This window comes from Magnolia sinica, chromosome 18 (assembly GCF_029962835.1).
Source record: "Magnolia sinica isolate HGM2019 chromosome 18, MsV1, whole genome shotgun sequence".
NCBI lineage: Eukaryota > Viridiplantae > Streptophyta > Magnoliopsida > Magnoliales > Magnoliaceae > Magnolia > Magnolia sinica.
In genome coordinates this window covers 35,628,079-35,646,140 of record NC_080590.1, presented here as the reverse complement: position 1 = coordinate 35,646,140, position 18,062 = coordinate 35,628,079, and the positions used below count along the sequence as shown (strand labels likewise).

Here is an 18,062-nt window from a genome sequence, read left to right as displayed (position 1 = left end):
CCAATATTTGTGCAATGCGACTGCCCTGCAATATGGTAATTATAGTGAATGATAGTTAGCCAATCATTTTTCAAAATAAAAATAAAAATGAGAGATAGACAATCAGTTCTCTTATGAAGCAGTTTGCCCATGCATTTAACTTACCATATTGTGGATTTCCATGCAAACAGACGATGAGTGAGCATCCTGATTCTTGGCCATTCAAGGAGCCGGTTGATGCTCGTGATGTGCCCGATTATTATGACATCATCAAAGACCCCATGGGTGAGGCACCCATCTCTACTAGCATAGTCCATTTCAGTGATCTCTATATACTTATCAGCACTCTCCTTGCAGTTTTCATCTTACTTTTGCAATGTGCAATAGCCTGCTTGGATTTCTTAAATGACTGATGAATTATTTTTTTGTTCTTTGAGTTAATCTTTCATTGGTATGACTACACTTTCAACTGACATGTTTCCCTAAAGACATTATTTTGCTTCGGCAGAGTGAAATGTCTACATCATGGAAATATCTTATTTTTCTTGTGCTTTGATCAAATCGACTGCATCAGTTTGGGAACCCACTAGCTTACTCAACAAGGAAATCTGATCAACATGATTCTCTATTCACTTGGAGTTTTACAACATGCACTGTCATAAGAACAAGAGATCTCTGTCCTATGAGAGGTTCAAGAATTTCTTTTAACTGTCCTTCATGATTTTAACTACCAGCTCAAATGCATTTCCATCTCAATGTTTGAGAAAAGTCCATTCTAATTTATAACTATTTCCTCGAAATTCTACCACTGATAAGGCCTAGGATTTTGTCCACTAAAATAATCTATCTTTGTAGGAGTTCAGATATTCCAATTCTTGCTAGTAGGAACTAGGTCAAATGGTCCATCTTCATCCACATGCGCATGTGAAAGCTTTTTTTTTTTTTTGGGAAAGGTAACACTACCAAGGTTTGAACCCTGGATCACTCACACGCACTACAGTCTCCACCAGCTCATCTAACGAGTGAGAGACACGTGTGAAAGCTTTACTCTCGTTCTCGAAAAAAAAACATTGGGGAATTCTGTTATGCGAATTCCATAGGAGGTTCAAGATATTTGACCAAAGAGCTCCTACTATCCTCAGCGATGGTAAGTTACCATTGTTGCTAACAGGAGCAAGACCCCCTTAGCTAGCCTTGGGTGTCTTATACAACTCCAATTTAACCCTTTGGTTTTTTTGGCTTAGGTATTTGTCCTCAACAATAAGCGTGTCATGAGATACAATCTCAATAAATGCTATATGGTCCTCAAAAGATAAAACAAACCCCTATGAATGTTTAGAGTAACAAACAAAGATACAATCAATTGTTCCATTCCTAAAGTTGCTACATTTTAAGGCAAGCGTCAAAAGATAATACTAGTGATCCCTAGGATGTAAGTCACAGAGAACTTCCAAGTTCCATATGAAATCTTCAAAATCAATTTGTAGGAACTCGATTGAAGATGCAAACAGCTGTAGACAACACAGCTTGAAAAGGTCTGGTAAATTTTCCATTTATTTGTATGCGGGGAATCACTCATCCCCGGGTTTCCTCTAATCTGACAATGCCCATTTGGTCATATAGGGCCCTCGTAGGGTTATTTCCTTCTTTTTTCTGGTAGGCAGAACAAGGTGCTCAATTGATAAGCTGTGGAAAAGACACGATAATCCCCAATATGTGTCATGTGTCTTCAGACACTGTATGGGGAAAAGAGTGCTTAATGCGTTTCAATATTGTTGATACTTTATTCAATCAATTTTCATTCTTCTTAGTGTGGCATGGGAGAGGTGGCGGCCAATGTTGTTAAATAGCATATGCGATCGTGTGCGATTGCATATGCTTGTGCGCATATGCGATCGCACAGTCGCATATGCGGTCACACATTTTTATTTTATTTTTTTTTAACATTTTTTAAATTAAAAAAAAAAATCAAAAAAATAGGGATAAATTAAGAAAAAAAATGAATAAATTATTATATGTCATTGGCCCTTGAAATACATTTAATTTAAGTAAAATAAAACCAATTACATAATGAATTAAATATTAAGTCATCATTCATCAACAATTCTACATTCTACAATATAGTTAACTTAACATTTAACAAATATGAAATATCAACATTCAACATTCAACACTACATATACATCAACAATCAATATCAACACACTAAGTAAACAAAATGAAGAAGTTATTTATTTATTATTCATCTAATCATTACTATATACATTGATCTAGTTGCCATTGTGGCATATCACCACCAGGTCCACCACCATCATCATCATCATTCGAGTCATCTCCTTCCACATACACTTCTTCTTCTTCCGTTTCTTCATCATCTGTACGTAATAATACTTCTTCAACATCCAATGATAGATGATCTTCAGCTTGATCATCATTATCACCATCACCTTCTTCCATCTCCTGAATCTCTTCAACGGGTTAATGGCTACTACTCGCCCCCCGGCTCCCCCCCATCTTTCGCCTTCGAGTGGTACTACCTTCACCAGGTGTCGATCCGTATACGGCATCTTCAATTCGTACCCATGTCAGGTCCTCTCTAGCAAATACCGGGTCCTCCATCTCTATGAGCCACTCGTTATCTGCATCCATCTCATCTAAACAGACAGGGTCAAGGAAACTGGACTTTTCTTTCCTAGTTTGGAATCGTTCTCACAATTTTTTTATTGTATTGAACGAAAACCAAGTCGTTGAGCTTTTTTTTTATGCGCAAGGCGATTCCTTTTTTTGGTATGAATCTGTAAGAAAGAGCATTTGGCATTAGCTATTTAGGCAATTAATTTAGCTTAGGCCTTACACTAAAAAATTGAAGTTTACAATTACTAAACAGTCTAAACTTACCACCTCGAACGTGCTCCAATTGTGCTCGCAACCACTGGCAGAACACGTGAGTCCAAGAATCCTCATAGCTAGCTTCTTTAGAGTTGGATCCTTCCTGTTCGGGTCCACTCCATAGGCAGCCCACCAGTCAGCTAAGAAAAACAGTTTAAGTAGGTTAGAGACACTTTTTAGAAAAACTATTTGTAAGACACTAAGACTGACATTCATAGTAGTACTTACTGGGTAATTTCATTGTCCGATGCCTTATTATGATATCCCTTGAGAATATCCCCTCACTTTTTTGTATAGAAGTCCAGCAAAGTTGAGATCTTGTCATGTTCTCTTCTATCTGTAATCATTCTTTCCAAGACATGAATAAATCCAACCATATGCATAGTTAGTGCTTTTGCTGGATCAGCAGAAGCGAATAAACAGGCTGGGTTAAGCATGTAAGTAGCCGAATACAATGGATATGACATTTGGTTGAACCATCTTCTATCTATATTATCTAAAATTGGCTTGTAATCACGGTCTCTATAGTTAAAATGGTCCATGATCTTATTTTTCGCTCTCTTTATCGCATCATATATGTAGCCTCCACCAATCGCAACACAGTGACTAAGGGCTCAGATGCTTTTAGTGTCTTTACCACTTGTGTCCAAAAACTTTGAGAATGGATTATTTGTTGAACATGTTTCCTTTCAGCCTTCTTTGACCAAGGCCCACTTGTAAAATCGGCCGACACTACAAAACTTTTAAGTTCTGATTTTTTTGCATATAATCTTTGTAGTGTTAAAAAAGCTGTAGCGAAACGGGTGACTGCTGGACGTAGCAAGTTACCCCCATGTGACTTCTCATTTGACTGAGAAGAATGGCGTGTTCATATATAAAGACCGTGATTCTTCTAGCCCTTCCAATCACACTTATAAATAACATACCTATATCTTCTAACATAAGATCAACACAATGGGCCGCACAAGGGGTCCAAAATAAACGACGCCTCTTCTCCATAAGAAGACGTCCGGCTATTACATACGAGGCTGCGTTGTCTATAATTACTTGTATGACATATTCCTCACCTATTTCCTCAACTACATTATTTAGTAATCTGAACAAGTATTCTCCTGTGTGTGGATGGCCTGATGCATCCACGGACTTCAAGAACATTGTCCCAGCTGGACAATTTACCAAAAAGTTAATGAGAGACCGACCGGATCTATCGGTCCATCCATCGTCCATTAGTGAACACCCATATGTTTTCCACAATTCTTTATATTCAATTATGAAGGATCGTGTATATTCAATTTCAATTTTCAGACATGTCTCCCTCATTTCATGATATGAAGGAGGTTTAAGCCCAGGTCCAAATTAACCTATAGCCTCAACCATTATTTTGAAGTTTATCGATTTAACGGCGTTGAAAGCAATGCCGGTTTGGTAAAACCACCTAACAATATATTGAATAGTGGTTTTCCTATCTTTTTGTTCATACTGGTTCTTTAAAGTTGTTTGAGCCGGCCCTTTACCTCTACCCCTTTGGTCGATCACATCCTCGGGATGTGGTCTACACCATCTATCCATGGGCCCATGCCCTCAGGCTCTTTTTGAGACCGTTGGTTTTACTTGTAGTCTAGACCGGCCTATCGAAGTAGGGGAAGTGGGACTAACTTCATCTACATTAACTATGTTTATATCTTCATATGCATCTTGTTCCAAATATTCCTCCTAACGTAGAGCACTATCGCATCTCTTTCTTGACTGTTTTTCCATACACTCCATGATCTCCCATCGGATTTCTTGAGTAATTTTGTCGCATGCTTTTGCGTTTGACCCTGGTAAATGCGTAAGGTGTTGCTTGTGTCTTGCAATGCCACCGGAACTCACATACCCACATAACTCACATACTATGTGAGTCTTTTCCATAACACTACGGTAGTGCCCATACTTCCAACCCGAGTCATTCGACTTGGGTTTCAAAGAGGAAGATTGGGAAGAAGATATTATATTGGTGGTGTGTGTATTAATTGCTAGTAGCCTTGTACTAAAAAGTAATTAGAAAGTAAACTAAAAAGTAAAAAGTAAGTGACTAAGAGTAAAGAGACTAAAGAGATGGCACTTAGGAGAGAGAGTTATATACACACACTTACACTAGTAGTAGTCTAGTAGAAACTAGAAAGGGAGAGGGAAAAGAAAAGGAGAGAGAGAGAGAGAGAGAGAGAGTTGAGTTACACTTGTAGAAAAGGAGAAAAAGAGGGAAAAGAAAAGGAGAAAGAGAGTGAGAGTTGAGTTACAATTGTAGACTTTATAGAAAAGAAGGGAGAGAGAGAGATTTACACACAAACAAAATTACAATTATAAATTTAAAAAGAAGTTTCAAATTCTTCAACCTTCACTTCTTATCTAAGTTGTCTTGTCTTCACTTTTGCCTTGAGTCCTTGACCCTTGACTTGAGTCTTGATCTTGATTCTAGAATTATGTAGAATGTAGACTTGTAAAGTTGTGTTGTTGTAAGTTGTAAGTTGTAACACTAAGTCACTAAAACAACATTAACTTGTAACTTGTAACAAAGTAACAAGCAAACTAAAAAAAAAAATGTTAGAAGTTGTTAGAAAACTTAGAACTTGGATGTTATGAAACTTTAAGAGAGAATGAGATAGAAAGAGAGATAGATAATAGAGTAGAAACTGGAAAGAGAAATAGAAAGAGAGAGTGGTGGGCGTGTTGTGTGAATATTTATAACTTGGAAAAATTAGAAACTAGAAAGAGAATTCAATTCAATGGATGGAGAGCTTGGTTGTCTTGTAATGTCTCTTGAATATTGATTCTTGAATCATTGTGGATGTTATGTACTTGTCCCTTGATTAAAACTTCAATCTTAATCTTGATTCTTGAAAGAAATGTGGATGGAGGAGTGAAGCTTGAGGCTTAGAATTGTGTAAGAGAAAGTGCAAGAGAGCAAAATAGAGATAGAGAGAGTTTGAGCTTTGAGTGCATGTAGGAGTGCGTAAAATCTCTTTTTATAGAGAAAAAAAATCAGGATTTTAAAAAATAATAATAATAAATTCCAACGGTCAGAAAACGGTCAGATTTCTAACTGTTGGCAACTATGCGATTGCATATCGTGGCACATTTGGCATATGCGATCGCATATGTGCAGTGATTGCATATGCAATCAGTGCACATAGGTGCGCATATGCGATCGCACATGACAACACACTGGTGTCCATAAAAGGAGATCATTGTGGAGAATCCTTTAGGCTGGCAACGGGCCTAGGGCTTGGGCCCAAAATATCAAAGTTTTATTATTATTATTATTATTATTATTATTATTATTATTTTATTATTATAATAATAATAATTTTTATGTTGCCTTGACTAAGGTTGCTGGATTTTATTATTATTATTATTATTATTTTTGTTGAAGTAGATTTATTGTGTTGCCTCGGCTAATGTTTGCTGGATTTATTTATTTATTTATTATTATTATTTTGAAGTAGATTTATTATGTTGCCTCGGCTAGTGTTTGCTGGAATTTTCCTATTAAAGTAGATTTTTATGTTGCCTTTGTTAGGGTTTGTTGGATTATTATTATTATTTTTTGTTTAAGCAGATTTTTATGTTGCCTTGGCTAGGGTTCGCTGGATTTTTTCTATTAGAGTAGATTTGTGGGTTTTTTTCCCCTTTCTTAATTCTTGGCGGTTCCCCTTTTTCTTTTTCTTTTTCTTCTTCTTCTCTCCTTCTTTCTCCTCGTCTTCCCCTTAAATCTATGAGTTTTATTCTTCTAATCTTTCTCATGGTGTTTCCCTTCCTTTCCTAATCTTCTTTTCGTTCTTTCCTCTTTCCTTCCCTACACAACAACTACTTATTAACTCTTTTCCCTCCATCCTCCATTCTTCTTTTTTATTCTTTTTATTCTTTTTATTTTTAGAGTTGTAAGGCCTTTTTCTCATTGACTTGTGATTCATGAGGGGGTGGCTTGCAACTGGAATTTTTAGGGTTTTAAATTATGTTGTTGGATTTGAAGCTTCATTGTTGATTGGCTAAATTTTTGGTGATCCAGTTCACGTGTTGCTTGATTTGAAGCCTCTTTGAGGTGCAGTTAAAGCCCTTGCTGATTTTTCTATTGTCCGGTTGGAGGTATTTGATTGGATTGTCTCTTGCTATGGGACACGTGCTTGCCTCTTCTCCACCTCCTTCAATGACTTAGCAACTTCTTCTGCAGAAGGTGTCCTTGCCGCATAACTGGATTGATAAGAGGATTTGGATGGCAGAACCCAGTGGAATCTCTATTGAAAGTCTCTAGCTTGCTTCCTGGTGGAAAGAAATGGCCCCTCATTCTTAGTTTTTTGAAAAAAATTGGAAAGTGAGGGTGCTGTTGAAGGTCCGTGTGTTCGCTGGATTGCAGCGTGGGAAAAATCTTGACAGTTGACTAGCTAAAGAACTGTTCTCTCTCTCTCTCTCTCTCTCTTATTATCTCTCCTCTATCTTTCTTCTCCTTCTTCTTCTTCTCATTGTAGCTTCTCATAGGCCCTCAAGATTAGCACAAAGTAGCCGTTTAACATGGTATCAGAGCCTATGTGCTCCTAGGATTTCTTCTTCTTCTTCTAGGGTTTTTTTTCTTTTTCTTTTTCTTCTTCTTCTTCTTCTAGGGTTTCTTCTTCTTCTTTTCTCATTTTCTTCTTCTTTTCTCTTTTTCTTCTTTTCCCTTCATTTTTATTTTTTTATTCTTCTTCAAATTTATTTTTTTTGAAATTTTTTCTGAAAGACTTGCTAATTTTTATGTTGCCTTGACTAGGGTTTGATGGATTTTTCTTGTTGAAGCAGAATTTTGTGTTGCCTTGGTTAAGGTTGCTGGATTTTATTATTATTATTATTATTGTTTTTGTTGAAGTAGATTTATTGTGTTGCCTCGGCTAATGTTTGCTGGATTTATTTATTTATTTATTATTATTATTTTGAAGTAGATTTATTGTGTTGCCTCGGCTAGTGTTTGCTGGAATTTTCCTATTAAAGTAGATTTTTATGTTGCCTTTGTTAGGGTTTGTTGGATTATTATTATTATTTTTTGTTTAAGCAGATTTTTATGTTGCCTTGGCTAGGGTTCGCTGGATTTTTTCTATTAGAGTAGATTTGTGGGTTTTTTTCCCCTTTCTTAATTCTTGGTGGTTCCCCTTTTTCTTTTTCTTTTTCTTCTTCTTCTCTCCTTCTTTCTCCTCTTCTTCCCCTTAAATCTATGAGTTTTATTCTTCTAATCTTTCTCATGGTGTTTCCCTTCCTTTCCTAATCTTCTTTTCGTTCTTTCCTCTTTCCTTCCCTACACAACAACTACTTATTAACTCTTTTCCCTCCATCCTCCATTCTTCTTTTTTATTCTTTTTATTCTTTTTATTTTTAGAGTTGTAAGGCCTTTTTCTCATTGACTTGTGATTCATGAGGGGGTGGCTTGCAACTGGAATTTTTAGGGTTTTAAATTATGTTGTTGGATTTGAAGCTTCATTGTTGATTGGCTAAATTTTTGGTGATCCAGTTCACGTGTTGCTTGATTTGAAGCCTCTTTGAGGTGCAGTTAAAGCCCTTGCTGATTTTTCTATTGTCCGGTTGGAGGTATTTGATTGGATTGTCTCTTGCTATGGGACACGTGCTTGCCTCTTCTCCACCTCCTTCAATGACTTAGCAACTTCTTCGTTTTAGGCTCTCCTTGCCAAGATGTGTAGCATGAGCAGCATTTATTCAAGGAATTGGCCCGACTTGTTTATGTACTGGGTAGTTGGCTGGATCTATTTATGCACCGGATAGTTGGTTCAGGTTTGTTTGGACTGGTGATTGCCCTAGCCTTGGCTCAGACTTATGATTGTACTGGGTTTATTTGCTCTGAGCGGCTTAGACTCGTTTATATTTGACAGTTGGTCCATTCTTATTTATTCTAGGTGGATGTCTGAACTTATGATTGTGTTGGGCAATTGGCCCCACCTTAGTTGAGCTGGATAGTTGATTCAAACTCGTTTATATTGAACTAGGGGTGCACATCGAACCAATAGAATCGTGAAACCGGACCGAAACCGACCAAACGGTCCGGTTTGGTCCCTTTCTAGAGTGCACCGATTCCAGTTCTCAGTTTGGGGGTATGTAGAACCAAACCGAACTGAACCGTGAACCGATCCGTAGATCCGAACCTGGAACCAAACTATTAAAAAAAAAAAAATCTAATACTCTTAGTCCTTGCTGTATTTGCCCATCTCTCTCGCCGGTCCTCTCTCTCTCTCTCTCTCTCGTCAGTCCTCCCCCCCCCCCCTTCTCTCTCTCTCTCTCGCAATTGGGCTGGATTATTAAAAGCCCAAAACCGTGGAACCGATCTGGAACCGAACCGATTTTAATGGTCCGGTTCCGGTTAGGGTTCTAGGGTGCTAACGGCCCAGTTCTGGTTCCGAAAATCCTAGAACCATTACGAATGGTTCGGTTCCGGTTTAACCCCAGAACTTGACCGAACCGACCCGTGTGCACCCCTATATTGAACAGTTAATCCATTCTTATCTGTTTTGGATAGTTGTTCAGACTTATGATTGTGTTGGACAATTAATCCAGCCTTGGCTGAGCTGGATAGTTGATCCAAACTTGTTTATGCGGGATGGTTATTCTATTGGCTCACATCACTGAAGTTGCAAAAGTACCTCTTCGCGTGAAGATATTGGTGGTTTCATCGCCCTTACTTCTAATCCACTCATTTGCCTCTCATCATAGCTAGTGCTACTCATCTGCACAGCCATGTTACTTATTTTATTGTCTACTTTTGCGGAATCTTTTATATGCCTCTCCAAACTCAAGTCCCTCTTCTCAGAGCACCTTGAGTGGGGTGTTAGAGAAGAATTTCATTCTTTCTTAGGTTTGATTATGTTAGAGAAGAATTTCTTTCTTTTTTTAGGTTTGATTATGTTAACTTTGATTCCAAGTTGGGCCTCATTAGGATGCTCCAAGTTAAGGGGAAGTGTTGAAAGGTTGATAATTGAATAAGGCCTGTTGGGCCCATGTCCATGTGATAAGCCCATTTACGTTTTTACTATTGTAAATAAGAGTAGAGGGTTAGTATTTCAATAGACCCAGCATCTCACGTTCCTCTCTCTCTCTCTCTCTCTCTCTCTCTCTCTCTTCTCATTTTAGCTTCTCGTAGGCTCTCAACATTAGCACAATGTAGCCGTTTAACAATCTACATTCTTCTTTTTAATAAAATTTGACTCACCTCTCTCAATAATAATAATAATAATAATAATAATCACATTTCTTCATAAAGGTGAGACTATTTTTGTATTGCATTTTCACTAGAGCTGGGTGGGAAAGGTTCCTCAATTTGTTGTAATGTTGTCGGGTGATACTTTCTTCAATCAATTTGTTCTACTTGGCGTGGCACGAGGGAGGTGGCAACATAAAAGGAGATCATTGCGGAGGATTTCCCTTCTTACAGGTTTGTGGTCTCTTTGGGATGAGCACAAGAATAGATGCTTCCAGAATAGGCACTGCCGTCCTGATTCAGAAAGGCCAAATTCGATGGGGTGACTTGGGCCCAGTCTCTCAAGCAATTCACCTATTGTTCTCTAGTCTTTTGACTCCTTTTGGTCCTCTTAGTTGTACCTAACAAGGTGTTGATTCCTCATCTTTGTTTGTTTTCTTTTTTAATAAAATTTGGTGTAACCTCTCTAAACAAAAGAATTTCAAAGAAGACAAAAGTCGGTCGCATGGGCCCCACGCGGTGGTACCAGTATCACTCATTATGAAATGTGTTTGGATGTAACACTTACCAGCGTGGGCTTCGATAGCCCCATTTAAAAAACCCCATTGCTGCTGTTATTGTGGATGGCAGGAGATGGACGTGTCCCCAACTCTGCCTATGTTATTTGGACAGAAGCGGCCCAATTTACGAACCAAAAGCAATGAGGAATTGCTTTTCTTTTTCTCTTTTCCTGAGTTTAAGGGCATGTTTTTTGTGGTGTATATTTTGTGATCTCTTTGTTCATCCTCTTCAAGTTTCCCATAATTGCTGGTTCTTTCCAATAGATTTAAGGACAATGTCAAAGAGGTTGGAATCGGAGATGTACTATGTTACATTTGAGATGTTTGTTGCGGATGTCAAGAGAATGTTTCTAAATGCACGCACCTACAACTCTCCAGACACCATCTATTATAAATGTTCAACCAGGTGAGCATCGCCGCTCCATTCCTCACATTTTTATTTTGCTTTTCTTTCAAGCGATGATCCAGTGTTCGGTGCATATACTGAATGGTGCTGATGGGTGAGTTTCTCCACCTGCTTGAGCTATGTACCATCCCATTGGTTGACTCATCACCTTCCCAGCAGTGATAGGACCCTCTATCACTATCATCTGATCATGATCAAATTGGTGAATGGTGTGCACGAACACAACATTCAGTGTAGACTCCACACACCTTGGATCATTCCTTTACTGTTTTAATCATCCTAACTTTTGGCTTCTTGGACACTTAGGCTTGAAAATTTCTTCTCGAACAAAGTCCATTCGCACCTCCAAGCTGCTAATAAAGTTCAGCAGTAATGTATGTACGAATCTATCCTAACCATGTTCTTAGGAGCAGCTCACCCTCAGCAGATTTGTATTTTGTAACTTGTAATTTCAATTACAAATAATTTATTCCGTGTAACATGTGATACGAATTCTGTGCATTGGACATCGATCTCTATGGTAATTCTATCTGGAGAAACTGATCACATACACAGGCAAGGTACCACAACTTGGGTCTTTCCCACTAACATACCACTTCTTTACCAGTACATCAGTACCATGAAAACAGTAGGCCCACTATGAAGATCACGTGGGATAAAAATCAGGTTGTTCTGCTCTTCAGGTGGGCGTCACCATTGGAATTAATGGACAATCTTTGGTTTGACTGCCTGGCCCACCTAGTGAGGGGATCAGCCCTTTATTTTTTTTTTGGAAAAGAAAAGGTGATCTTCATTGTGGGGCCTACCATTTCCATGGTACTGATATCCTACAAGCGGCGTGTTGGCAGTAAAGAAGGTACATTACTACAAGTGTGGTACTGTTTGCTTGTATGTGATCGGTTCTTTTTTATACAACTCAAAAGCACGAATTGGTGTCTATTAGGGCTGTCAACAGGCCAGGCCTGGGGTTGGCCTAAGCCTGGATTTTGAACTTTTCGGCCCAGGCCTATTCAATTTTATTTTATTTATCTTGGCAGGCCCGAGCATGGCCCATCGACAGCCCTAGCATCTATATACCAATGCAAACATCACCAGAAATGGGTGCCCCACTTTGCTTTGATGGCACTTTTTTGTACTTGAAATGATGCTTTATTGGATTTTAACAAATTTAAAACTCCATTGTGTTGAGCACTTGCACTCAAGTGATGGATAGAAGCACCAGCTGTTGAATGCATGATTGCATGTCTCATTACAGAGCTAAAGATCATGCTGCTATTATTTGTTACCATAATGACGAATCTCATTCACACCTGAACTATTTTATGAACTAGCATTGCGATATTTTAAATTTTCCGAGATTTTGAAATATCATTTAGTTTTTTTTTTCTTGTGATGTTTTCAAAATCTGCGAATTGGTCACTGTTTGTAACTATTCCCAAGACGTTGCAATGGTGAAAAATTAAGTGATTGTACTTGTGCACAGGAATTCTCAATCACCTGTTCTGAAGAGAGAATGTTCTATTGTGCATGATGTTGTACCCAACACAAGTGGCGCCCCATGTGCTGATGTGTTGTAAAATTTAGGGCTTTCATCCGGTGGATTCCATGGAGAACGTTAGTTAGAAATCTGACCAATGCACTCATCTGGTGGGCCACATGTACAAAGAAAATGATAGTTGAGGAAATATTAGTCCATCCAATGTTGTCACACCTGATCACCGTTGTGGCCTTATTTTTAGGCTTGTTATACATTCATTGGGAGGTCTTTCTGCTGGATGTCCCAGATTTCACACACCTGTGCTGTGTTGGCAAAAGTGTGGGACGCTTGTGTTTGCACATCTGCAAAATGCATTCCTCTTTTCGGTGGAACAAACTCTAAAAAGAAGGGAAAGAGAGGGAAAAAAAAAAAAAAGTTTCCTAATCAATCAAGGCCTGTTTTCTACACATGAAAAGATTGAAGTCCAACAGAATTAGCATATGTTTTATCCAAAAAGGACCCGGAAGAAGTGTAAACTCATTAAAAAAGGCACCTTTTCCAAATCATTTCTTTTCATTTCCCGAAACAAACTGAATGAATTGATCTTAATCAGAACCAGCTCCATGCAAACAGACCCTTGTGGAGCATAAACTTCTGTCATGTTTTACTTCATTTTAGGGTGGTGATCTTTGCTTAGATGCAGACTAGGTCCTTAATTTTCATCATCTCAAAAGCAAATGATCATCTTCCATCATTGTACCCCGCACATTGCCCACCAATTTTGACAGATGCTCAGTGTAGATGTTTGATTACCAAAAAGATATCGAGCTATGCCACAAGTTGGCTGCCTTCTGTACTAAATGGATATCGTTGTTTCCCATATGGCAATTATTTCACTCCGATTGGAATGCCTGAAAATAGATGAGAAATGATCCCCTAGGTAAGGCAAAAAATAAATCAAAGCTGGCGTTCTAGTTTCTTTCATGGCCCCATATCCTATATCCTGTTGTTATTTATTTTTGAGAAATTTCCAACAGTACAACCCATTGATGGCCCACGGACCTTTTTTAGCCCACTTATTTTTAGCTCCCAAGAATAAGCCCCAGCTGTACGGACAGCTTTTCACAGGTCAAAAATGCCCCTGCTTTTTCAGGAATGTGATGGGGCTCCCTATAGCTACGAATTATAACCGTAACTAATCCATAGCCATAACTGTAGCCCCCGCGTTTTTCAATATGTCCTTCAATACATATCGAAGGTCTTTCAATATGTCCTTCGATATGTATCGAAGGTCTTAAGATATGATCGAAAAAGGTCCAGAACTATCCAGCGAGTTTGGCTAAAAAATTCTACAATTTTCGATACATATCGAATGGTATTTGACATGTATCAAAGGTGATTTTGGTAGTTTTTCAGAATTAGACTTTTCTAGTCCCAGAATCTGTTTTCAGGACAAATTTCAAGATTCATTTTCTTTTCTTCAAGTCTTCAATTCTCTTCCTTCATCACTTGATTTCCTTAGATCTTTAGCATGTGAATTCTTCAATCTTGGTCTCCTAAGATTCATACCTCGCCTTGGTGATCTTTGAGCATCAAATCCATGTTTTTAGCACATTTTCCAATCTAAGCTCTTAAATTCACCTTGCAACATAAACATGATTAAAATAGAACATTAAACATTATCATGTTCATAAAACCAAGTAATAAATGGGGTCCATTATGCAATATTTGACCATCAACACTTCGCAGTCAATTTCAATCAGTTCGCGGTGAATTTCATTAACTTCGCGATCAATTTCATTCACTTCGCGGTCAATTCTAATCACTTCAAGGTCAATTTCCTTCATTTCACAGTCAATTCCGACAATTCCCCTTCACGTCACGGTCAATTCAATTCATTTCACAGTCAATTCCCTTCACTTCACGGTCAATTCCATGCATTTCATGGTCAATTTCGGCGATTCCCCTTCACTTCACGGTCAATTGAATTCATTTCACGGTCAATTCCGTTCACTTCACGGTCAATTCAATTTATTTCACGATCAATCCCCTTCACTTCACGGTCAATTCCATGTATTTCACGGTCAATTCCTTTCACTTCATGGTCAATTCAATTCATTTCACGGTCAATACCCTTCACTTCACGGTCAATTCCATGCATTTCACAGTTAATCCCCTTCACTTCACGGTCAATTCCATGCATTTCACAGTCAATTCCCCTTTCACTTCACGGTCAATTCCATGCATTTCACTGTCAATTCTCTTCACGTCACGGTCAATTCCCTTCACTTCTCACGGTCAATTCCGCTGTTTCCCCTTCACTTCATGGTCAATTCAATTCCCTTAAGTTCACTCACTTTGCGGTCATTTTCAATTACTTCAGGATCGAGAAGTGAGTGAAATTCATCGTGAAGTGAGTAAACCTGCCCTAGAATTGAGTAAAATTCATCACAAAGTAAGTGAACTTGCCCTAGAAGTGAGTGAAATTGACTGTGAAGTGAGTGAAAATCATCGCGAACTGAGTGGCATACATCCTTGCAATTGAGAACTTTGAATATTTGACCAACAAGTCGGTCATATTCGAGCTACTACAATGGTGGATTTCCTACTACTTGGTAAAATCCACCTTATACATGTGAATACTAAACGAGTTATATCATTGTGTTTGTTTTCAGAAAATGGCTTCGATAATTATTCTATGCTCATATGGTGGGGAGCTAGTAAGTGAAAACAATCGATACACGTACAAGGGTGGAATGCATGGAATTGACTGTGAAGTGAAGTGAATTGATCGTGAAATGCATGGAATTGACCGTGAAATGAAGGGAATTGACCGCGAAATGAATGGAAATAACCGTGAAGTGAAGGGAGTTGACCATGAAATGCAAGGAATTGACCGTGAAGTGAAGGGGAATTGCCAGGATTGACCATGAAATGCATGGAATTGATTGTGAAGTGAAGGGAGTTGACTGGAAAATGCATGGAATTGACCGTGAAGTGAAGGGAATTGATCGTGAAATGCATGGAATTGACCGTGAAGTGAAGGGGAATCGCCATGAATGACCGTGAAATGCACGGAATCGACCATGAAGTGAAGGGAATTGACTATGAAATGCATGAAATTGATCGTGAAGTGAAGGGAAATCGCCAGGAATGACCGTGAAATGCATGAAATTGACCGTGAAGTGAAGGGGAATCGCTGGGATTGACCGTGAAATGCATGGAATTGACAGTGAAGTGAAGGGAATTGACTGTGAAATGCATGGAATTGACCGTGAAGTGAAGGGAATTGACCGTGAAATGAATGGAAATGATCGTGAAGTAAAGGGAATTAACCATGAAATGTATGGAATTGATCGTGAAGTGAAGGGGAATTGCCGGCCGGGATTGACCGTAAAATGCATGGAATTGACCGTGAAGTGAAGGGAATTGACCGTGAAGTGAAGGGGAATCGCCGGGAATGAACGTAAAATGCATGGAATTGACAGTGAAGTGAAGGGAGTTGACCGTGAAATGCATGGAATTGACCGTGAAGTGAAGGGAATTGACCGTGAAATGAATGGAAATGACCGTGAAGTGAAGGGAATTGACCGTGAAATGCTTGGAATTGACCGTGAAGTGAAGAGGAATCGCCAAGATTGACCATGAAATGCATGGAATTGACACTGAAGTGAAGGGAGTTGTTCGTGAAATGCATGGGATTGACTGTAAAGTGAAGAGAATTGACCGTGAAATGAATGAAAATGACTGTGAAATGAAGGGAATTGACCATGAAATGCGTGGAATTGACCGTGAAGTGAAGGGGAATCGCCGGGATTGACCGTGAAATGCATGGAATTAACTATGAAGTGAATGGACTTGACCGTGAAATGCATGGAATTGACCATGAAGTAAAGGGGAATCGCCAGGAATTATTGTGAAATGCATGGAATTTACCATGAAGTGAAGGGGAATCGCCGGGATTGACCGTGAAATGCATGGAGTTGACCGTGAAGTGAAGGGAGTTGAACGTGAAGTGAAGGAAATTGATCGTGAAGTGAATGGAATTGACCGTGAAGTGAAGGGAGTTGAACGTGAAGTGAAGGAAATTGACCGTGAAGTGAATGGAAATGATCGTGAAGTGAAGGGAATTGACCGTGAAATGCATGGAATTGACCATGAAATTAATGGAAATGACCGTGAAGTGAAGGGAATTGGCCGTGAAATGCATGGAATTGACCGTGAAGTGAAGGGGAATTGACGGGATTGACCGTGAAATGTATAGAATTGACCGTGAAGTGAAGGGAATTGACCATGAAATGAATTAAATTGACCGCAAATTGATTGAAATTGACCGCGAAGTGAATGAAATAGATTCTCAACCATCGACCTGATGGAATCTTCGAAAATAACAAGGTTGGTTGGCTAAAGTAGCTTCTCCTACCTCAAAATTATATACGGCAAGTCAAGTAACTCATTTTGGTTCAGAAGATATGCTTGTTAAATGAATAAAGAAATAAATGAATAAAAACAGAGAAAAAAATTTTTATATGATTATATATTCATATTTATATAAATATAATCCGTAGCCACTAACCCGGTCCACCCTAACTCACTGGCTGGTTTTTTTTTTTTTACCCCTGTTGTAATCCCCACTGCTTTTTGTGGGTCCCATTATGAGGTATGTGTTATATCCAAACCGTCCATCTATTTGGCGAAGTCGTATTAAGGCTTTAGACGAAAAAGAAGATGGATCTAGCTATCAAGTGGACCACACTGTAAAAGGCAGTGGAGGATTGAACGTCTAACATTGAAAACCTTTTAGGGGTCATAGAAGTTTTGGATCATTATGAAATTTGTTTTTCCTCTTCATCCAAGTCTCTGTGACCTTATGAATAGATTGGAGGAAAATAAATGTTATGGTGGGCCCTACAATTTTTAACGGGGAAAATATTTTCCCGCTGCTCTTTGCGGTGTGGTCCAGTTGATCTTTGGATATTATTTTTTTTTTTTAATAATGCTCCGAAATGATCTCGAAATGTAGATGAATGTTGTGGATATAATAAATACATAACTGTGGGGCCCATGTAACTTTGATCTCTGTTGAACCGTTCGTACAATTCGGAGTTCGAGGAGTGTCAGGGCGCTCGTCTTCGAGCACCAGCCAATCCGGTTCCGGAAGGAAAGGCAGGGGCATTTTCGACATGTGAAAAAGCTGTCCGTACAGCTGGGGCTTATTATTGGGAGCTAAAAATAAGTGGGCTTAAAAAGTTCTTGTGCCATAAATGGGTCGTACAGTAGGAAATTTTTCTTTATTTTTTAATCAGATGGGGCTGCAGACTTGCACGCCAAATGTTTTCGTGGTTTTCCCCCAGCCAGATCATTCTTCAGAATAGCCACATGAAAGGGCCATCTGTTGCCCATGTTCATGATTCTCACCTGTAAATCCTCGTGCAATCTAACTAGCAATTCTGGAATGCCACATTCAGCAAAAAATAAAAGCTTCACAAAGCTAGAATGGAATCCCCAGTTGGAAGTGGGTCAGCAAATCTTAAAGAAGTA

The 18,062-nt window shown here is 38.8% G+C and overlaps 1 protein-coding gene across 4 annotated transcripts in view; it reads left to right on the top strand.

Annotated features, from left to right (window-relative positions):
• LOC131233920 (histone acetyltransferase GCN5) overlaps positions 1 to 11,545 on the top strand; it is a 64,641-nt gene extending 53,096 nt beyond the window's left edge. For all 4 annotated transcript variants that reach the window (XM_058230784.1, XM_058230781.1, XM_058230782.1 and 1 more), the window contains 3 exons: positions 171 to 264; positions 10,903 to 11,044; positions 11,351 to 11,545. In XM_058230784.1, coding sequence (XP_058086767.1) covers positions 171 to 264; positions 10,903 to 11,044; positions 11,351 to 11,417 — 303 coding nt within the window. In that variant the 3' untranslated portion in view covers positions 11,418 to 11,545. The remainder of the gene's footprint in view (positions 1 to 170; positions 265 to 10,902; positions 11,045 to 11,350) is intronic.
• Positions 11,546 to 18,062: the final 6,517 nt, after the last annotated feature.